This window comes from Triturus cristatus, chromosome 1_2, assembly GCF_964204655.1.
Source record: "Triturus cristatus chromosome 1_2, aTriCri1.1, whole genome shotgun sequence".
In the NCBI taxonomy this organism is placed as follows: Eukaryota; Metazoa; Chordata; class Amphibia; order Caudata; family Salamandridae; genus Triturus; species Triturus cristatus.
Window position 1 is genome coordinate 862194580 of NC_140580.1, and position 23424 is coordinate 862218003.

Genomic DNA, 23424 nt, shown 5'->3' on the forward strand with positions numbered 1-23424 from the left:
CCCATCCCCCAGGGCCTTTTTTCTTTAAAGGTGAGGGGGGCTACTGGGCCCTCCCTCCCCAACCCATTGTAGGCTCAAGGGAGCCCATCCCCAGGGCCGAGCTTGCAAAAAAAGGGTAAAGGGGCTGCTCTGCCCCCCTTCCTGAGTCTCTTTAGGCCCTGGGGGCCCTATTCCCAGGACCTTTTTCTTATTAAAGGAGAGAGGGGCCTAAAGCTTTATTAGGCCCTAGGAACCCGTACCACAGGGCCTTTTTTATCATTAAAGGGGAGGGGGACCATGTGGCCCCCCTATCTGGGCCTTATTAGGCCCTGGGGACCCCAACCCCCAGGGTGAAATTTTTTTAAAGGGGAGGGAGGCCGCACTGCCTCCCTCCCGAGCTGTTTTTGACCTTGGGGGCACAATCCCTGGAGCCCGCATTAATTATAGGTGGGTGCCCTGGTACACTCATTGGGGGCGCCTCGTGGGAAGCTGCAGGGCCTACTTGGCACCAACTGGCTCCCTGCATGCTGCTTTGGGTTAGCTGGCATTGCTCCAACCTACAGGGAGCATCTATTTCTGTTACTCTCTTGATCTGTTTCCCTGCAATCATCAGTGCGAGCCAAGAAACAGATCCAAAGTCTGCTCCCAGCTGGCAGGAGCATTTTCAAAGTTCCCACCTAAAGGGAGCAGACTTTGTGTTTGCTCCCGCATGGCAGGAGATTCAAAAATGCTCCCGACAAGGGGGAGCAAACACAGGTTTCCCTGCCCATGCCGGTACCTTTTGATGTTCGAGGAGGTGGGCCATGGGCCCCCTTTCCCTTGTTGAGAACTTTTGGATCTGGGGGTGGGGTCTCTGGGAGTTGTGATGGCTCGGGAGGGGGCAGCACGGCCACCTCCCCTTTTTTGATGATTTCAATCCTGGGGGTGGGCTACCTGAGGTCTATAGTGTCTCAGGGATGGGGGCTCCATGCCTCCTTCCCGTAATAAAAGAAAGCGGCCCGCCCGCTATTATTTTTTTCCCGATCCTCTGGAGCTCGACTGGTTCACAACAGAAACTGCAGATTTTGTCATTTCATGTTCGAGGCATATGAGCTGTAGATCGTATACTTGTGCATTGTTTTTTTCCGTCATCGGGTTCGGATGTGATTTGCTGCGCTCCGGGTCGACATCGGTTTCGAATCTCCCTTCGACACGCAATCCCTCGCCACTTGACGGTATTGTCTTGATCACGTTTCTTTAAAACAAACTCCTCAACCTCGATCTTCGACGCTGGCCGTTGGGCCTATCCGGGCCGACTACGCCAGCAGTCAATGGAAAGGTCTCCTTTCAAAAAATGCCCCAGGTGTGGTGCTAAGTTCCCACACACGGACTTGCACAAGGTTTGTAATCTCTTCCTCTCCCCGGAGCACGAAGGCAAGAACTGCGAGGCCTGTGCATCGTTCAGGTCGAAGAAAACCATCCGTGACCGTAGTGCTTGACGTCACGAAATGTCTTGCAGAAGCAGCTTGATTCCGGACATCTTCGGAGCAGATCCCAATGTCCATCCAGAACAACAAGGTGATGAAGAAGACATCTCCGTCTCCGAGGCCGACGACTCCGACGTCGAAGAGGAGACAGTCATCCCGGCTAAGCGGTCCTTGAGTACCGAAACCCCTCTCCCAAACACCAAACCTAAGGCTCCGATAACACCTTTGCCCTCTGGCTCAGGTCGACACCGGCAACATGTTTCAGACGCCCCGCCTTTGGGCCTGGCTATGAAACCTAAAGACAAGCCTTCCGGCTTGGGCTCGAGCCAGCCCCATTCTGGTGCCGCAAAAGTCACCTTCGGCACCGAAACACAAGACCAAAGATGTGCCATGCCCTTCTTTGTCGGCACCAAAGACAGCCTCGACGCTGAAGCCCTCGGTGTCGAAACACACCAAGGACAAACATTCGGAACCAAAAACATCTTCAGGGCCGAAAACGCCTTCGGAGCCGAAAAAACCTTCGGAACCCAAAAAAGTCTCTTGAGTCACAAACTCCTATACCAAAACCTAAGTAGTCCAAGACCCAGCAGAAAGCCTCAGAGACTCACTCTAAAGAACATTCTGACCCTAAATCTTCGGCACCGAAAAAGGACATCCTACCCACACAGTCCGGTACCAGAATTTTCTGATCCAAAACAAAATACTCTTTATATTGACCCAGAAACTGGTAAAGTTGTCACCAAACCTCCTAAAAAGAGAAAAATGGACACTTCACAGGAAAAGGAAGTACCCAACAAACGAAAGGAAATGGGCACTAACACTTCTCCACCTCCTTCTCCTCCTCCACCTGATCCAAATCTCTTAATTTCTCAAGAACAGTCCCCACAACATACGTTTTCACCTTAACCACAAGATGATGAGGATGATGATACTGATAGGGGTGGGAATGGAGTTCCAGATGGGGATGATGATGCACATACCATCCCACACAACGTAGACCCTTGGGATGAGTACAACACTGATCCCGACCCACATAATGACCCGGACCTTTGCCAAGAACAGATGCATACTGGTAAGTGGCATTTTCCTTTGGCCCTGTGGGGGTCCCTCTGGGTCCCCCCCCATGAGGCCTAGTGGGGAAGTGTATTCCTGCCCTGCCCCTTTATGTTATTGACATGTTCAGGACAGAGGACCAAGTCCCCGAGTTCTGTATTGGCTGCAAGTAACATTTTTCTGATGTTACTGGCAGCCAGTCAGAGTGCTTGCTCTTAAGGTATTCTGACTCTCATGGTCGGAGATGACCTAAGGGAAATAAAGCTCCCAGGGCCAATCAGAACCCTCTACTTTTTAGATTGGCACTCTTGCAAGATTCTCTCAAGACTCTCGCGGACCCAACTATCTATTTTCTTTTACCTTAATTTCTTGGAAAACAGCTGAATGGATTTACACGAAATCACAAAAAGCACAATCTAGCAAAAAGCAAGTCAACTTGCTGCGCTGCGTGACAGGAGAAGAGCAGGAATGCACCATATTTAAAAGAATATAGCACATTTCTGCCTCTGTCACTGCACTGGTGCCGTTCTGGCTGCCTCGCACCAGTGCAGACACCCTTGCACCATGGTGCAATGGTGCCTGTGTTGCATGCAGGATTGTTATTGTGCAAGAAGGACCACCGTGTTGCACACAAACAATCCTGAGAGGCATAAAGATATTGCTCCTCGTTGCATCTCATCAGGGGAGGTGTATCTTTTTGGCACATTCCCAGGTGTACCACTTTTGGTAAATCTGGGAATGTGGAAAAAAAACGGTAGTTGCGTGGGATCACCCATGCAACGCCTTCCCAGAGCAGAGTAATGCAATGCAACGATTTGCGCTGCGTTGCATTACTCCAGATTTATGAAGCCACTCGGGGCCACGCAAGGTGGCCATGCATGGCTTTATCAATCGCATTTTGGGTTTGTGTTGCACTTACACGATGTTGCGTGGTGCAAGTGTGGCACAAACCCTTTATAAATATGTCCCTAACTCTATACACACATTAAGAAGTGACACACCGTCCTCTTCTCAGCCACAGCAAGCTTCTTGTTACACCACCTGCTTCTTCTTCTCACTCCCAGCTGGCCCCTTCTCTACTCTGCATGCTTCTTCTTCTCAGCAGGCTTTACAAGGTTTGCTGAGAGTGCTGAAATCTACAGTTTGCGGTGGCCACTGTTTTGGTGATCCCTGTTGTACTTGTTTTATTTTATAGGATCACAATTGCTCTATAAGAATGTTGGTTATGTGGCAGGTACCTATCCATGAAAGAACATTAAGCACATAGTTTAGATCATCTACAGTGGGCAACAGGACAGATAGCGCTACTGCTGCTGCAATCGTTAAGAATTCTGTTTAGGGACTGATCCTTCAGAGACACACGGAAAGTATTCTATTGGAGTACAAAGTCACTAGACAGACAGTAAATGTTTATAGGGGGTGTGGTTCGTAGCTCCTCTGTAGGGCTGTGTATGGAGCTACACATAAGAAAGTGGTCAGGCAAAAGGTGATTGTAATACCCTGATTTGGAAAAGCTTATACACCCAGCCCTTAGCTGAAGCTGCACGATTGAAAGTTGCATGGTATTTAAGTAGTCAGGGCTGTATGTACACTTGCGTATGAACTATGGTCATTTTTCTGAGTGTAAATTATATTTATTTTGCACAATTAATTTAAATCGTTGCAATATTCGCCCGAACATCCCATCATCTGATATACGAAAACAAACACAATGTTACAAGTTAACCTCTTCAGTGCCCATGACGAGCTGGACTCGTCATGGGCCGCGGTAGCGCTGTGCCCATGACGAGTCCAGCTCGTCATAGACCCCGCCCGCTAATGCAACGGCCGGCACAGGGTGGGGAAAGGGGCGGGCACTGAAGGGGTTAAAAACCCATTCCACGTGCCTTCAAAATAACAATTGGCAGTAAAAACAACTTCCTCTTCAAACATTACTAAGAAGTCCTCTATACAATATCACAGAGTATATTATCACCAAGCAGATTCAGAAACTACAGTCATCAGTGCAAGGGTGTTTTCCAACTGGATCAATGCAAAAGAATAGATGATGGACACAATGCTGAACAAATCACAGATGTGGGTTAAATCCATCGTTTTTTTGCAAGCCATGCCATTCCAGTTTAGACCCAGCCTTATGCAAATCAGTCTTGACTCTGCTCCCCATGGGAACAGTCCAGCCCAAACTGCGGACCAGGTGGGTCCCGGGTTCACTGTGCTACTGGATTCAAGCTAGTCTGGCTGATGAGGAGTAATACCCCGAAACCGGTCCCAGTATGCTTGTTTCTGGTCCAGGGAGGATATGGCTTGGCAGTTCTGGCTGGACTGTTCCTATGAGGAGCAGGGTCAATACTGATTTGCATTTGTTCATTCACAAGTATGATTGCTGATGCATTCTAGTAGCTATGGAGCACTCCATGACTGGTGCACTGCTATTCACCAGTCTTGGCTTTGGTGCCATGCTGGAGTTAGAATGGTAAATTTACCAGGGTCAAGGTATAACAAGTAAGAGTCATAATTGATGCAATGCTCAGGACAGTATTGTGATCAGAGATTAAAAGGAGACTGATACAGTGACACTCATGCCTTATTTATGAAAGCTATATGATAAGACATTATCTCCGCTTGAAACACCTCGCATGGCTTGTTAAGTCACCATGCTACTTTTCCTTCACTGTAAACGTGAAACCTTAAGATGCAGATTATACCCTGATGCTCCTCTACATACATTTGACAATTAAATTCTTGTGCTCAAGACTTTGCCTGATTAATTTCTGACAAGCTTAACCATTTATGGCGAATCTCTGTCATAAGCTGCACAGCCAAGTCTTCAGTAGCCTTTTTTTGGAGGTAATGTAGGGCAAATGCCCACTTCGAAGAAAAGCTGTGCCACCTTGCCGTTGCTCAACTAAACCTGGTGCACCCGAGTGGACGTGATGGTCATCTATAAGAATTCCATGATTTACTTATATTTACCAGCTGAGCACTAGGCTCCACCACCAAGCGGGTGCACCTAATGTATGGTAGACCGGACACAGCCCGACTTGAGAGACAGGAGCCATCCTAGACTAAGTAGTAGAAGTCCTGTTGCAGCAAAAGAAAGGAACATTTGTTAGAAAAGATCAGCGTGGCAATCTTCATTGGTCTGCAGATTTTGTTTCTCCATTATTTGACTAAATATCAACATTAGGAAAATGTTACAATTGATGGTTACCATGCCCAGGAAGAGGGTGATATAGGATACACCGTCCTCTAGGCATTCAGTTTGGATCTTTTGTGGAAGATCATCAACTCAATTAATTTTATTAGCACTGTTAAACAAATGTTTTCAATCCTTGCCTTTGGCTTATATTTATGGTCACTTTTCCCACTTTCTAGGCCAAATGTATGCATGGAGAAAGAGATGGCCATGGTGGGACACCGCCAGCCGTGCGTCCAGGCCTTCACGCGGATGGTCAAAGTTTGGAAGCAAGGATGCGCCGGGCAGATGTGGTGCGTCGGCTACGAACGCAGGTTGGTTCCCAAAAAGACAGTCTTTAATTTCATTGGAAAGAGGAGCGACAGACCACAAGATCAGTGTCTGCTGCACACTGAGGTTAAAGTATCATAGTACAACTAGTGTATATGTTCCTTTTAAAATTGGGTGTGCAAAGGCTTGCCTTACACTGTGCATGCATTTATCACATTTCACTAAAGATTGGTGTGTCATCTGACACTGAGCATCTATCTTTTTACACTAATCTGTATGTCATGTTACAATGACGTTATGTGACTTGTGTTATAAATAAGTGGTTCTGTTTTATGTTACGGTGAGGATTCATGTGTTGTATTACACCAAGGGTGTATGTGTTGTATACACTAGACAATAGACAAAGGTCTATGTTTCATCTTATAATAAGAAATTCTACTGTACAACATGTTATACTTATGAGTCATGTTATGCTGATGGTCAGTTAGAGTTTGGTGGTTACTAACAATCCTTTAGTTTCCTTAGGAAACTCTATGTAGTAAAATTTACCAGTTGCATTTTCCACCATATTAATATCCCTATGGTAGAGAAAATTCAGACATTACATTTTACTGCATCTTTAGATCTTTAGTTACTATTGGACGCTAAATGATGCCCTCTACAGCGTAGTAAGTAGAGGGCATTGTGTGTTGTGTTACAGGTTAAAATACACAAGCATTGAATTTCACTGAGGGGCGGGGAGCATCATTTAATCTTTGGAGGGTGGCAAGACAGGCTGCCGGTGTGACAGAGGCTCTTGCCTCAGTCCATCTGCCTAATTTAAAAATCCTTGTCTGCTTGACAGGGGTTGGTTTGCTGAAAGTACTTCTGCCTGAGCTGTGGACACTGTCAACACACTCAGTGAGGGCTAGCCCACCATGTTGTTGTGGGCTACTTTCAGAAACAAAACCCTGAGAATGGTTTGTTTCCGAAAAACCAACGTCCAGGAGAAAACTCCAAGCATATCTGGGTCATTTCTGGAGGTCTTTGGTAGGAAACAACTCTTTCTCAACATCGGGCAAAATCCTGTACATGACAACACAGGAACCATAGTGCGCCACCACAGCTCCCTGATATCAGTATCTATTTTTTGCACCCTTGACGCGGGTTCGGAGCATCTCTCGGTGTTACGTTGAAGAAAAAAAAAATTATATTACAAGAAATTTCAGGGCTACTTAGGATGTCATCACCTAAGTAGTCAAGGTTCAAGACCTGTTGTCCCTTCCAAGGATAGATGTCCATTTCGGCTGGGTGCCTAAGCACAAGCCAGTGAAAAAACTGTTCTTCATGTGTGAAATGAGGGCCGGGCCAGGTGCCATACACCTTCCAGATCAAGATCCAGGTCAAGATCATCGCCTTCCTCCAAGCAATCAAAATAAAAAAGAGAAAGAACAAGAAACGGCACAGTGTAGAAGACTCCATGTCTAGAAGCATTCTCCATTCCATAAGTAGGTCTCCATGCTGCTCTCCTCCTCCAATGATTGAGTCTTTCTCCGAGTCGCAGTTGGTTGAAGAACTGATGCTCCGGTCCCTGCTCCGTGCCAAGCCCTCCTCCAGTGTAATCCACATTTGTTGCTCCCGAGGCTGCCCTTTCACAGATCATAGTGTTTACGCAGACCAAGCTGGCTCTTTTCCATAGCACCAGGAACATCTAAGGCCTCCGACTACGATATCCCCGCTATGTCCTTCCATGGTGCTAGTTGACTACATATGCCCTTCTGTGAGCACTCCCCTGGGACTGGCTACAGCCGAACAAGTACATAGAGCTGTACACCTACACTGACTTGGGTTTTGGAGTCTATGCCAAAGACCAATACCATATTGATGCGCTCAAGAAAGCAGACATAGATATTTGTGGAGGACCACCAATATATGGATGGTCCTTGCCTAGTGAGGAATACTCGCAAAGGATGGATGACCTCTATGGCACAGCCTCATATCATGTCCAAAAGCCTCACATCATAGACCACAATAATGATGACATCAGTGAGGCAGCCAGTTTGCTACCTGCCACCAGCACGGACGCAGCTGATTGCTTGTCCCTTTAGAAGAGAGGTGGGATTTTAATACCCTTTGGGACGACCCTACCTCTGTGGAGATAGCGTCCTTCGTGGTGGTGATCAAAAAGGTCACAGAGGTGCTAGAAATACCTCTCCAATTAAATGAAAATAATGCTAATCTAACAGTTTCCTTCAGCCTTATTTTGCTGAGTCCTTACCCCCATTTAGCGAGGCCCTGCTCGAGCCTATCAAGACAGAGATGGTTCTTATGGACCAGAGTGTTACCAAGATGTATTTGAGGGAAACATTCTTGTGCCTACAGATGGAGAGACTGGTGGAGGATGTGGTGAAGGGGTGCTAGGAGTCTGCAATGAGCGTTAAAGAGTTGAAGATGAGTGGAACTTTAAAGCCATTTCTAGATAAAGTGTAGGCACAGGTTGCTTTTATATAATGGTGTGTCTAGGATGTAACAGTGTGTATGCAGTGTTATTGGTGGATTGCATATCAAAATAGGTCAAAGTTGAACTTGTTCAGAAAGCGTTCACTCTGGATGTAATATGGGTTTTGGTGAAGATTTTCTTGAGGGAGAGAGTTTCTCGAGTTTTGCTTACAGACAATGGCGAACAATTTTGCTCAAGGAAAATGAGTGAGTTCTTGACAGGACAAGGCATTGAATATAGGCAGACAGCACTGTACAACTCACAGGTGAATGGGCTGGTGGGAAGGGTGAGCCAGTGGTTATGGATAATTTGGAGTTGGCTTTGGAGAACTGTCATGGCGCAAGGAAATAGATAGGTGGTTTTCGGTGTGTAGGACAACACAAGACAACATTACTACATGTATACAGTTTGTATTGATGAGAGGCAGATTGACATGTACTTAACTGTGCCCAGATTGGATGAGCCATACAGAAGAGCATTCAGAGTTGGAATTGGTGCTTGGAAGGATTAAAGACAGTAAAGCGAGGAATAAAAGATGGCATAATGGGAGTATGAGAAGAGTGGAGGTGGAATTGGTAGCAGGTCATTTGGTTTGCGAAAGATGACCAGCATTTGGCAGAAAAAGTGAATTTATGTGGGCCTAGCCATGCAAGATTTAGCTGGCTGGAAGGCTGCGTGTAAGAATTCAGGGGGTGAATGCTGAAGTAAAGACCAAGGTCAAGGGTAGTCGGTAGCTGTTGTGCGTTAAACATTGCTCTATTTTTAGCATTGTGTTAGTGATGGTGGTGTGTATGTATGAAAGAGACTGTGAAGTCTAAGCATGTGCAGTGTGTGTTGTGTTTTGTGTGGGTGTTTGTGTGTGCGTATGTTTTTGTGTGTGTGGGGACCACCTTGGTCCTCATAGCATGGGTAAACCTTGACAGAACCATACAAATACTGTCTTTGTGAGGACTGATGTATTAGGAGGACCAGTCCCAGGAGTGTGTTTAAGTTCTTTCGAGCGAGTGTATAAAAAAACTAGACTAGACTAGACAGTTAGACTTGCTTTGGGGTGCTTTATACATTACCCTACTATTAAAGCGTGCGTGGAGTTGTAGAATAGTGATTACACACGTCATTACAGTCAATGGCCAGTCCTCATAAGTGTGTGTGTATATGTGTGTGTATATATATATATATTCACTGAAAAAACCATAGGTTTCACACACGTTATAGTTAGGAATTAGCATTTAAAAAACCTTGCAAATTCACTAAAAAAACCATAGGTTTCACACATGTTATAGTTAGCTGGACATTTTATTGATAAAAAACCAATGAAATTCCCCCGTTATAGTTAGTGCAGGCAACTATAACTCACGCGACCGCAATCCTCTGCTGATGCTAATACTGTATTTAGACACTTATTTGCCCATGTCTTCTTCCATTAAATTTTAGCTATACATATATTACAAATATTTTTTTTCATAAAGACACATATGTCATCAGCAGAAGATTGCGGTCGCGTGAGTTATAGTTGCCTGCACTAACTATAACGGGGGAATTTCATTGGTTTTTTATCAATAAAATGTCCAGCTAACTATAACATGTGTGAAACCTATGGTTTTTTCAGTGAATTTGTACGGTTTTTTAAATGCTAAGTTACTTTACGCCATTCGTGGCGTGCGCGCCCAGTTAACGCAGTTCGTTCCGTGCGCGCACGGTGCGCTTCGCGAATCGGCGTAATCGGCGATTTTCCGAAAAAAACAACATTTTTTTTTTGGGCTTGGGGGTTGTTTGGGGACCCCTATATCAATGCTGGGTGGTTAGGATCTCAAGAAACTGCCTCTTTAGACATTTTTTGGCATCGTTTTTGCTGCCCAACTCAGAGAGCGAGAGAGAAAATGGCGGCCGCCGCTTCCTGGTTTCAACCGATTCGAATGTTTACTAAGATCTAACAGCCAATCAAAATCGCGCTCGCGCACGCCACCGTACGCGTACGGTAAGCGCACCGTAAGCGCACCGTAAGCTGGCTCAGATATATATATTGATTTAAAGGCTATTTTCTCTGAATCTACTGAACAGATTTACACCAAACCTACAAAAGGCACTTCCTTGACCTGAGGACTACCTCTCTGCCAAATTTCAAGTAATTCTGTTCAGCCGTTCGGGCTGTAGCTGTGTCTAAAGGTCCTATGGAAAAATGCATGGGAAAAACGCGTTTTGGGACCCCCCTTTTATCTCAGCCCCCGATTGACGAATCCCCCCGAGACTTTCAGGGTAGGAGCGGAGCGTAGCGCCCCACATATTTTGAAAAATTCGCGAGGATTCGTCGACCGGCGCCAAAGTTATTCAAAATAGAATGTTGCGGATTTCCTATGGAAACGTGGTCCTAACTATAACTACCTACTGGCGACCGCCAGTAGGTAATATATATATATATGAATGAGACACTGCAGGGAAGCACTAAGGCTCCTTAAGAGCGACACTAGGGAATGACTCACATTGGCAGTATCGCGTTACTCACTCTGTGCCTGGAACCAGAGGAAGAAGGCAATAGGCAGTTCGCCTCCCAGGATATCCAGTTTGTAGTAAAAAGGCACAGAAGGCTTATGCACTGTTCTATCACCCTATATGTCGTTCTTTACCATTGTCGGTATTGGAGACATTGCTTTTCACATGGCCTGTTTATTAACTTGTTTTAACTACATATGAACTTATATACCCATGATGTATACCTGTCCATTAGGACTATCTTCTTAGAGTTGGGACTAGAAGTACTGTTTTTATTTAACACTCAACAATTTTAGTCACTGTTGATTTTAACCTAATGTAAATAGGACGTTCGTATGATGTCTTTTTTTTTATTGAAATTGATACTGTTATGTATTTTTGTGATTGTAACTTTTTTATGGCTTTTAGCCGAAATAGAGGGTTTGATGATATCTATCTATCTATCTATCTATCTATCTATCTATCTATCTATCTATCTATCTATCTATCTATCTATCTATCTATCTATCTATCTATCTATCTATCTATCTATCTATCTATCTATCTATCTATCTATCTATCTATCTATCTATCTATCTATCTATCTATCCATCTTATCTATATAATATATATATATTTTTTTTAGTAAAAATTATCTTTATTCGATTTAAAAAGATAAATCATAAAAGCACACACATAACATATGTATTTAAACTCATCTAAAAACATTTACATGTATCTTTTAGAAATGTACATCAAGAACTGCATGGTTAATAACCAAGGTTTCAATTCCATGTTGTTTACCTAGGTTAAAGACATACCTATCATATAAACTTTAGAATTCATTATCTCTACATGATTAAAAGCCAGGAATTCAGTTCCCAATTGACTTCTTATAACTGATAACATGTTTTAAAAAGAGAACTATAGACTTTGTAAACATTTTGTTATCCAGAGTTTGTAGTGCCAAGAAAGCTATACAATATTGTTTTAATCCTAATGTATTTAAAATGGGTTTTATAAACCTTTTTTTTGGGTAGAAATCAAATCTGCAAAATAAAAAAATATGCAGCGTAGATTGACATGATACATCATCACATGGATAGGGATCTAATTCCCTAGACCAGTCATTGATAACTGGGAAGCTAGTAAGCCTGTGAAAAACCACCAGGCAAAATCGAGTTAATAACATTCTTTCAAAGCTTCTTAAGACCTGGACTAGGTAGGGCTGGATACCCTCACAAGTTAGCATTAACTGATGGTCCATGACTGATGATTTAACTCTCGCTTTACCATATCTAATCGATTGTAAATGAGCAAGACAATCGGCTTTCAAAGTCTTTCTCGGTATAGATACCATACTTTCAGGCCTATCAAAGTATTCAGGGTGCCCAATGTCTCCCACTACTTGTTTGATATATCTAAGCCAGGGTATTAAGGAAACCTTGTCTACCTTAAGACAATCCTCAATAATATCCCGATTGAAGCTCGTCGCTTCGGTCACCCATACCTTGTGCCAAAGCAAAATAGGTTCAATTTTTATCAAGTCCGAGATAGATGAGATGCCGAGCTCAGAATGACAAATAAAATTGGCAGTAAATTTCGGTACTGCCATCAGATACCTTGTGAAAGCGTTCTCAATTATTTGTATTGGCTGCACATCTACAAGACCCCAGATACTGCGCCATATAGGGCTATGGTGAGGCACTTTGATTTATATATTTGTAATAGTTCTGGCACTGGTCAGCGTCCTAGTTTTCTAGCAAAATTTGCCAGTGCACCAGTAGCTCTTGCAAACATCAGTTTTCTAGCTAAAACTGCGGCAGACCACGTCCCCTTATGGTCAAAGTTGATGCCCAAATAAGAGAAATTATTAGCACTTTTAACTTTAATATTATTAATGAAAATATCACGGCATTTGGAACTTTTGTGTCACATTTACCTTCAAACCCCTAGATTGCATAAACGTTATTAAGCTGTTTACAATTCTTTGCAACCCTAATTGGGTGCGTGCCATTAAAACCACGTCATCCGCCTATAATAAAACAGGGACTTTACTTTTATTAATGATCGGAATATCCTGGCAGTGATCATTTAAAAATTGGCCTAGGCCATTGATATATAAAGCAAAAAGAAAAGGGCGAGCACACAGCCTTGTCTCACACCTCCCCTAATTGGGAACTTGGCTGTACATTCTCCCTGTTTTCCAAATGGTACCCTCGCTCCTTCACCATTATATAGTTTTCTCATGAATATGATAAGTTGAGAATCAACTCCCATTTTTTACTAATCAAAATGTATTTCCACAGGTTAATGTAGTCCATGTTGGAAAAAATGAGAGAGCAGAGAGCTGTAAAGATTTGTAGGATACACAGACCTTCATTACGAGTATCCTGGGAAATAGGCAGTTATTTCCCAACTGCTGGAGTTATCTATACCAGGATACAAATAACTGTAGGGTGAGGTGGTGTAATTTAACCCTTTATAGGGTTGGACCCTAAAGGTGCACTAAGACATACCAATTAGTGGGAAACTAGTCCCTGACTGATTCCCCTGTTAATTCCTCATTTTGGATTGGACTTTAATAATAAAGAGTTTTCTGCTTCTGAAACTCTTGGTGAAAGTAAAGTTCTCATAATTATGATAAGGCGGGTAACTGCTGTTACTAGCCCTATCACAATGTTAAATGGTCCCTCATAACAAAGTCCTATGTGATACTTATATCTCTCTCCCTTTAATGAGATAAAGATGTAACATGTGTAAAAGAGGCAATTTCGTGAAAATTGTAGATCATATTGTCAGAGTGTTGAATGAGAGTGGTAAATTGATGGAGGGTAGTGGCTACTTTACTGTTGACACTGAGATGATGAGAAGTCACAGGCGGGAAGGATGAAGGGTCCATATTACCACATGCCAAAATAAGCATGCTAGTACTAGATGTAATATATGACTCGAGTTCCCTTATCTCCATTTTGTCTGACAATGCATTTCAGAAGAAGTGGTCATTGAAAGACGTCTGTGTAGAAGATGTTAACCCAGCAGCTTTTGTGAAGGCCCACCATGAAAAAAAGTGATTGAAGACAGAATCTCCACACACGCACACAACAAAAAAGAACTCTTCAACATCATCAAGGAGTTCGCCCAACCCACCAGCGAATCGACGGACATCCCTCCCTCACAAGAATTCTGCGACAAACTCAGCACCTTCTTTCACCACAAAATCAAGAGCATCTACGACAACTTCGACGAAGACAACCAACACACTGAACCCCTACCAACCACCCCGACAACCTGAAGCCAGCGATTGACAACTGGACAGCCCTCACCACCGAAGACACACTGAAGACAATGAAGTAAATCACCCCGGGGCCCCCACGGACCCCTGCCCCCACCACATCTTCAACAGAGCAGCCGACACCATCGCACCCATACTCCACCACACCATCAACCGCTCCCTGGTGACCGCCTCGTTCCCCGATGACTGGAAACACGCCGAGGTCAACCCCCTCCTGAAGACCCCACCGACTTAAAAAACTACAGACCCATCTCCCTGCTCTCGTTCCCAGCGAAAGTCATTGAGAAAGCCTTCAACAGCCAACTCTCCACATTCATTGAAGAGCACAACATCCTCGACTTCTCCCAATCCAGCTTCAGAAAAAAACACAGTACGGAAACCGCCCTCCTCGCCGCAACAGACGACATCCGCATCCTATTGGACAAAGGAGAAACAGAAGCTCTCATCCTCCTCGACCTTTCAGCAGCGTTCGACACAGTCTCTCACCGCACCCTAATATGCAAACTCCTTGACGCAGGGATCCAGGAAAAGGCCCTCTAATGGATCTGCTCCTTCCTCTCTGGCAGAACGCAGTGGGTCAGACTCCCCCCTTTCCTCTTGGACCCTACACCAACCACCTGTGGAGCCCTCGGGGGTCCTCCGTCAGCCCTACGCTCTTCAACGTGTACATGGCTCCACTCGCCCCCTTCGCCAGAACCTACAGACTCAACATCTTGTCATACGCAGACAACACCTAACTCATCTTCTCCCTATCCAACGAACCCAACACCGCCAGACGCAACTTTCGAGAAGGCATGGAAGCCGTCGCCAAATGGATGAAAAACAGCTGCCTACAACTAAACACCAACAAGACAGAAGTACTCCTCATGGGCCCAAACCCTGATGCCTGGAACAACACCTTGTGGCCCCCTACCCTCGGAAGCCCGCCCACCCCCACAGACCACACACACAACCTGGGAATCATCCTGGACTCCGAGCTCAAAATGGACCACCAGATCAACTCCGTCTCGTCCTCCTGCTTCCACACCCTCCGCCTCCTACGTAAGACCTTCAAATGGATCCCCCTTGAACACAGAAATACCGTCAGTCACGCCCTGGTCACCAGCAGTCTCGTCTACGGCAACGCAGCCTACGCTGGAATAAACAAAAACCTCACCTGCAAGCTACAGAACATCCAGAACGCCGCCGCAAGACTGGTCCTCAACCTGCCAAGACACTGCCACATCTCCCAGCACCTGCGCACACTCCACTGGCTCCCCATCAAGGCCAGAGTCACCTTCAAGATGCCCTCCAAAACACCGGACCAGCATACTAGAACAGCTGACTCAATTTCCACGCACCCCAAAGGAACCTATGATCAGCCCAGCTCTCCTACACCGTGCTCCCCCGCACCAGAAGGAGCAGATCGGGAGGCCGCTCTTTCTCCTGCCTCGCGGCCAGAGCCTGGAACTCCCTTCCGCTCCACCTCCGACAGACAACATCGCTTCCCATCTTCGCAAGACACCTCAAAACCTGACTCTTCGACAGACCCCCCTCCTTGATGGACTGGAACCTGCACCCCCCCCACCTCCCTACCCCCGTGCCTTGAGACCCTTATGTGTGAGTAGTCGCGCTTAACAAACGCCTGATTGATTGAACATAAACATAATGGGTTATTTCCAGAATACTCCTCCGTTTATGGAAAGATGCGTAGTAACCGAAGTATATTTTGCCCAGAGAAAGAAATGAAATAGGATGGAGAGAAAAAAAGGGTCGACACTAGTGGGTTGTAACCTGGAAAATGCTCGTCTGTCATATTCGTACATTGCGAGAAATTGAGTTTAGAGGAGTCACCTAGTGAATACAAGGATGTTTTCATGGAAAAGATTTGTATGAAGTGGAGTGAGCACTTTCCACAGATGAAGAAGGATGCTGTTCCAGTTGCGCACTTTGGATACCCTAAGGTATTAGAAAGGATCTCATCAAGTCTCTTAAATGAAGGTGTCGTGAAGATATTATTCATCTCGTTGCCTCGCCTGAGTGGGAGTCAGCTGTGTTGATTACAAGGAAAATAAACGGTGAGATTCATGCAGATCTTTTTTGGCTAAACAAAATTTTTGTTGCAGAGTGCCATCCTCCTCCTAAAATCTAAGAGGTATTAGCAGTGATGGGCAATGAAAAATACAATAGTGCTATAAACTTGAAGGCAGTGTAACATCAATTGGCTGTTGCTCCCGAATTGTAGGCACTCATGACTTTTGTAAAATCTTTTGGCATGTGTAAATGCCTAAGGCTTCCCTTTGGATTGATATCAGCTGGAAACATTTTTCAAAAATAGATGCATGCCCTATTCAAGGATGAATCTAGAGTCAAGGCTTTTCAGGATGACATTTTAGTATATGCTGGTGTACATGTGGAACACATTAGGACATTAGAAAGAGGTCTCAGCATTCTAAAGTGAAAGGAATGGTGGGTAGAAAGAACAAATATAAACTCTCGACCACTGCCATGGACTACGTAGGTCACTTCAATACTCTGCAAATTTCCAAATCAAAAAATGATACCATCATGGCTATCATTGATTATTAATCTCCCACAGATAAGGACAAGTTAATGTTTTTATAGGGTTGAGCCAATTGTGGCAGATTGTCAATGCCTATGTCTTTAAAAAGTGGTGCAGAAAAGGAAGATGTGTGTGTGGGGAAAAAGAGAATGAATTGTTAAGAGCGTTGGAAGCTAGTGTACAGTTTACTGTTACATGGACACGTTTTATTGATCTTGATAATTTGCTCAGTCAGTGGGTTGGTGATAAAGAATATACTGTTTGTGACTATTTTATCACACATTTAAAATAATGTTAATGTGATCATTTTGTACATTCATTAATTTGTTCATAGTGTAAATATTGAATACGTATAACACTTCTCAGTTGGTGGTGGTTTTGTTTATTCTTTGTATGAAGAGGATGGGTCTAGTGTTGTTGTGAATTCACTGTATATGTCCCATGTCTCTTGTTACCTGACCATGAGGTGAGCTTGTTCTAGTTCTGTATACTAGAGGGAGGTTTAGAATTTATGGTGGAAAAAGTGGGGCAGTTGCTAAAGCATCTGGCTTGTGAGAGATGCTGTCATGCAGGGTATATTTGCAGAATTATTTCTAAGCATTACAAACTCATCTTTTCAGAAGGTCAGTGGTTTCACCATAGTTAGTTGTAATTACAATTTCTCCGCATAGGTTAATGCAGTCAATTTAAGAAAACAAAGAAATGCGAGAGAGCAAAGAGCAGGAAAGATGGATTGGGATATAGAAGTGATTTTAGTACACAGTAGAAGTGATTTTAGTACACAGAGTATAATTTTGAGGGCAAGGGAAATTGGCTGTTATTTCTCCACCCTCGGAGTTCTCAATACCGGTGTACCAGTAACTGTGGGGCACTTAACAAGTTGGACCCTGAGGGTGCTCTAAGAAATTACAAATGATTAAGAAATCAGCAGTACTTCAAATTATGTGGTAATTACCCATTTTGGAATGAACTTCAACCCATTCATGTTTTGCACATTGGAGATGCAGAAACACATTATAGTGTGACAGAGAAGCGTTGGCGTATGCATGTGCAGAGGATAAACTGAAGACCTGTGTGGAGAACCACCTTTAGATCTAAATGATGAGTAAAAGAGGTGTTGCCAAAGGACTAGAAATTGATTGGTAATATTGATTTTGCTCCAACAAGAGTACAAGTTTGGAGAGAAAGACATTAATGCTTTGAGTAATATGAGGAAGATTGCCTTTCTGAATAGCGGTTGAAGAAGTATAGTGGCAAGGTAGTAAGCTGTTTGCGGGTACATGTGGGCCTGTTGAGTGGATACACCAGAAATCTGTAAGGGGTATCTATGCAAGAAGTTATTCCTAACAGACGTTTGGAGTTATGCAAAAGTGTACAGTTTGTGTCTGAGAATATGAAAACCTAGTTGTCTGAATTTGGAATTTCTTAATATACTGCTGTACTTTATAGAATATAGTCAACAATTGAATGTGCTTGTGGAGAGGATCAATTGAGCTTTGAAGGAAGGCATCCCAACTGCATTGACATCTGATGTGGATTTGGAGCTATCATAAGGAATACAATTTGTAGTAGTACGAACACTCTTTGCTCTGATTTAGGTTTTGCTTCTTTTAAATTGCTGAGAAATAGAGAGCCGACAACAATGCATAATTTGTAAAGATATATATATATATATATAATGATAATGATACTAACAGTAATAATAACTGTAGGGGCACAAAGTTATTATTTGGTAGCTGCTGCCAGCACTGCTCAGTGGCTGAGTTGCCGAATAGTAAGGTTGTTAGTTATTAATTCCACCTCATACCTCTTTCTTCCATCACCGTACACTTCCTGTCCCATCATCTCACGTTTGCAGATTCGTTGTAATCCCTGTGTTGCCCTCTTGTGTCATTTTGCCTATGTTTCTTTTCTTTTTCTTACCCTTTCGGCCTTTTTAGGTCTCACCTGGCGTAGGCTGCGCAGACATGCGCAGTCTCGCTGGCGAGATTGAATGATTTAGGGTTGATTTCACTAGCGGGGTTTAAGCCCCGCCCCTCTTTTCCATTGGCTGGCATCACCGTTTATGCTAAACCGTGGCCAGCCATTGGAAAAGAGCTTCCAGTGACATACACTTTTCTCTTTTAGAGCCGTCCCAGTTGGACTGGCTCGCTTTCCTTACGTTTGTGGTAAAAGGTTTCTTATCTTTATGGGGCCAAACACATGGCCCCATAAAGATAAGAAACCTTTTAGCAGGCGAGGCCTGTTTTTTTTCACCGCCGCGTGCACATCTTCTGTCCCTCCCCTTTTGTGTAATGTATCGAAACACATAAAAACAAAGCAAATGTGATTGTCTAGGTGCTGGCCATGGTGTTGTGGTGGTTCGTTGTTTTTCTCTCAATTCTGGCCAATTAGTTACAGTTGTTTTTGTAGACGTTCAGTTACTTTTCGTTGGGTGCCACCTATAAAACTGGAGGTGGTTTGCTGCGGGGCTGGCCCCTTTACTGGAAATGGTTCGCTGAGTTGCGTCGCCGGTTGTTGGGTGTGGGGCTGTTGCGTTTACTCGGCTCAGCCTGGACGCCGTATTGCTACTGCCTAGCATTTCAGTCTCATCCTCAGCCTGATATAAAGTACCATGGTTATGCTGTGGTCTATGGGAGGGGTTGTTTGAGAAGATTCCTAGACTACAGCGCTGCGTCCGCAGTCCTGTGCCCGAAGGTGCTAGTACACGGGAAGCCGCGTTTTCCACTCCCCTCCCCCACCAGGGGGTTCAGGTAGGTGTCCCGGAGGAGGCTGCTGGCTCTCCTGGTGACAGCCTCCGCCGGGCTGCGTGACATGGTTTTGAGCTGAGGCACAGCTCTGCACCGCGACAAGCTCCTGACGGGCACTGCCCTCTCTCCATGAGCCTGGCAGCCCCTCACACCCCTCACCATGAACGACCAGTACCACCGGGCGGCCCGGGACAGATACCTGGACCTGCTGAAGGAGGCCACACGCAAGGACCTCAACTCCCCAGACGAGGACGGCATGACGCCCACCCTGTGGGCCGCCTACCACGGCAACCTCGAGGCGCTACGGCTCATTGTAAGCCGAGGGTAAGTGAGGAAACGGGGTGAGCGTGGTAGTGCCGGGTGGGAGGGAGGGTGAGTGGGGACAGGGGTATGGTTCAAAAGGTCAGCTTGTGATGAAGGCGCACGAGGGAGGTAGACACAGCAGGGTTGAGGGCTGTCACTGATTTGTTGATGGGCAGCATGGAGTGAGTGAAGAGGGCACCGTTTGCCCCAAGCTTCCTTGAGGTCAGGACTGGAGGAGTCAAGACCAGCCTGATGTCCTGGCTCCACTTATTACAGCTTTCACGATGGTGTGTAGAGTACAATGGAACTGGGTTGGAGTCAGTAAGCTAGTTTGGGGGAAGAGACTGTGACATCAGAGGTGCTCTGAAGGCGATGGTGCTAGAGTGTAGCAAGGGTGCTATCGGGTCCCTGTAATGTACACAAGGAAAGTCCTCGGATGACTCATAAAATAGCAATAATTGGGATTCAGTGGGTGCCTAACTCCCCTGGGCCCTGCATTACTGCACCTGCTGCACTATTGATAAATGTATATGCCGCTGGGTGAACAGATATTGAAGAGAAAAGCAGGTGTTTCTGAAAGTCCTCTGATGCATGCCGGGGCCCTGGAAGCTTGTGTGGCGTGTGCAAGATACATTGACAGGTCGGAATCTCTGAAGGAATGCAGGGCTGGGGCATAGTCATTGACACGTTAGGAGCGTGGAAAACTGATGGGCCTGTGGTGGAGTGAATCCTATGATAGGCCGAGAGGATGGTAGGGCTGACGGCGGATCACCCCCGTGCCCCTCTGGTACTCGAGAAAGGCTCGGAAACTACATAAACCTTAGTATTTGCTGCCTACATAAGAAGTTGTGCCTACTCTATGAATAGACTCTTGGAGGTTGGGGAGAGGATGTGGGTAATGGCCAGAGCTACTGACCTTGGAGCTGGGGAACCACGTTCGAGTCTTGGCGTTGGCTTAACATCCTGTGATTCTGGGAAAATCATTTAATCTCTCCCTGCCTACCAAAAATGAATGTGTTCTTGTATAAGTAACTGGTGTCCATCTCAAGCACCCCAATGCTTTCGGGTCGAGTTCGCGCTATATAAAACTGCAAAAAAATATAAATATATAATAAAAATAGAAAATAAAAATTGATAAAGATGTCGGTCTGCACTCGGGTCCACTTAGATTTGACGTTTCTATTCGAAAACGTTGAAGCAGTACCTCCCGTTGTTGTTTCCTAAATACTAAATTATCCCATGCACACTCTCATACATGGGCCTCAATAGTTGAACGTTTATGTTAGAGCCATGTTAGTACAACATATTTTAAAATTTTACTTTTCGTTATAAAATTAGCACGTGTCACACCCATAATTCAATTACCAGCCTACGAAAGTGAAAGCTGCAAGTTCAAAATAGGATCTATCAATGTCGGCAGTCCATACGCCTCAGGGCGCAGGGGTGAGTTCCGTTCTGAGAGGTTGATGTGTTGGTGGGGAGTGAATGTGACGGGCCATGGGCAGACGCCCTCTGTGATCCCTGGTGATGGTGGGGACCACCCGTCCATCGCTTTTTTCATGGTGGATATTTTAGTTTAGCACTACACGTAGACACAATGGATTCGTTTTCTAAATTCTTCTATAATACTTTTGGGGGTTTCAGTGTCTGTAGGATATTCACTCGGTTAACTGAATCGCGCGAGTTGATTGCTAGATATATTTAGACTGAACATGTAAATGTAAATGTGTTTGTACTTATATAGCGCACAGCTACCCTGGACCGGGGTCTCCCGGCGCTGTACTCATACCGCTAGGGAACCCTTCCTGGCTTGTTCCCTGTGAAATGTCCTCTCCTGGGCATCCCAGGGTGAAGCCAGGCATCCCCAGCGCTGTGGGGCCGTTGTGGAGATTAAGCAAGCTATTGCCCAGAGTTGCAGCGTGGGACCCATGATTAGAATAGGCACTAAGGCGAGAATATCCGGTCCGTGGAATTTATAGCCCGAGACCCTGCCGCGACGGGAATCGAACCCTGGTCCCGGACCAGTGCTCTGCATCGAGGTCTGCCGCTCTAACCATTGAGCCACACTTCTCCACAACATGTTCCTGCTTCTGTAGTGTACCTTGAAGTTCGCATTCTGTCATTCTTTAACTCACCCCTGTCTCAGCGCCTTATGCTGAGGAAGGTAAGAATGGAGTCCATACCACGTGCTCACTCAGTCGTTGGCCTCTCTGTTCACTAACAGCACAGGTGCCAGAGTGGCTTTAACAGACACCCCTACTACTCAAGAGAACTGCGCCGGACCAACTCCATCCTCTCCGCTTCACACTCTGAGGATATGTACCGCACCGACCCGACCAACAAATGGCAGTAGTACACATATGTTTTATTTCAAGCGGCACATGTCGCCACCCTTCCCTGCAGTAGAAAACAAGCATTGAAAATGCAATAGGTCTCGCCTTTGATTAAGTTAAAGCCATTTGCTTTGCTAATGGTATTGTATAGCAAAGCAAATGGCTTTAACTTAATAAAAGGCGAGACCTATTGCATTTTTTATGCTTGTTTCTCTCTTTCTTTGGGTCAATCCATGGTATTGAAATGTCTGGGTCCACAAACGTGAGTGCTGATGCTCACAACCTGCAACCAATGGCCCAAATTAAGCACTGGCAGGTCTCCAAGCTTGTTCCAGTCTGAGTGCATGATAAGAGGGTGTTCATTTTAGAGAGAAAGATTTAAATTGACAGGTGTGTTCAGCACAAAGGTAAAAGGAATTATGATAGCAAGATGCATATTGAAGTTGTGGATATTTCACGGAGAGTCTGAGATCATGGAGAGTAGGATTTTTCCCAAGAATATGTCTAAATATGTCGATCCCCTACACGTTTTTAAAGTCACCAAGTATGTAGTTTTGTTGAAGAATAAAGGTCGTGGATCAAAAGATGTTTTGTGAGAATTAAATAGTTTGTTGAAATAGACTCTTGTACTCTGGGCAAAGAACATGCTATTAATGAGTTGATCATGGAAATGGGGAGAGTGAAAATTAGGGTTTTGAAAATTAAACTGGCATGGTTGATTATGAGACTTGTCAACGCTGAGGTTATGGGTGGTCGTGTTAGCACTTTTCTTTGTGGAATATCTATCAGTGCCCATAAAGCGTTACCTAGAAAATCGGAATCCACAATTGAGGCTAGTCATCAAATCAATACATTCAAATATTATGAAGCACATTAGGCTCCACAAGGAAGACAGAGGGTAGTTATGTTTTTAAACCATATAGTTTTATTAAAAGGATAAATGTTTACAATGTCAAAATCATTAAATTTATGTGTCAACAATAATCAGTCTATGACTGCATCTAGAAATTATGAAGTTCAAATCATTCAAAGACATATAAGTAAGAGGACAAATTATTTTAAAGTTGTCTCAAAAGAAAAGGCAAAGTAAATCCGTTATCCTTGAAAGAGAGCTCCCTATTCTGCTCTACGCTGTGTCGAAAGGTTCTATAAACGTTCGGAAAGAATTCTCCACTATATCCTACTTTGCACTAGCCCAAATCACACAATTCTAACATTTGCTACACCTACATATACTCATCGAATCAGGTTAAAGCATACAGATCACTGGCGGCTCCTCGAGGGGGTGC

At 44.6% G+C, this 23424-nt stretch overlaps 1 protein-coding gene across 1 annotated transcript in view; it reads left to right on the top strand.

Annotated features, from left to right (window-relative positions):
* MEGF6 (multiple EGF like domains 6) overlaps positions 1–23424 on the top strand; it is a 1140767-nt gene that overhangs the window by 156393 nt on the left and 960950 nt on the right. Inside the window, exon 2 of the mRNA XM_085609125.1 lies at positions 5874–6008. Within this exon, the coding sequence (XP_085465251.1) occupies positions 5874–6008 (135 nt within the window). The remainder of the gene's footprint in view (positions 1–5873; positions 6009–23424) is intronic.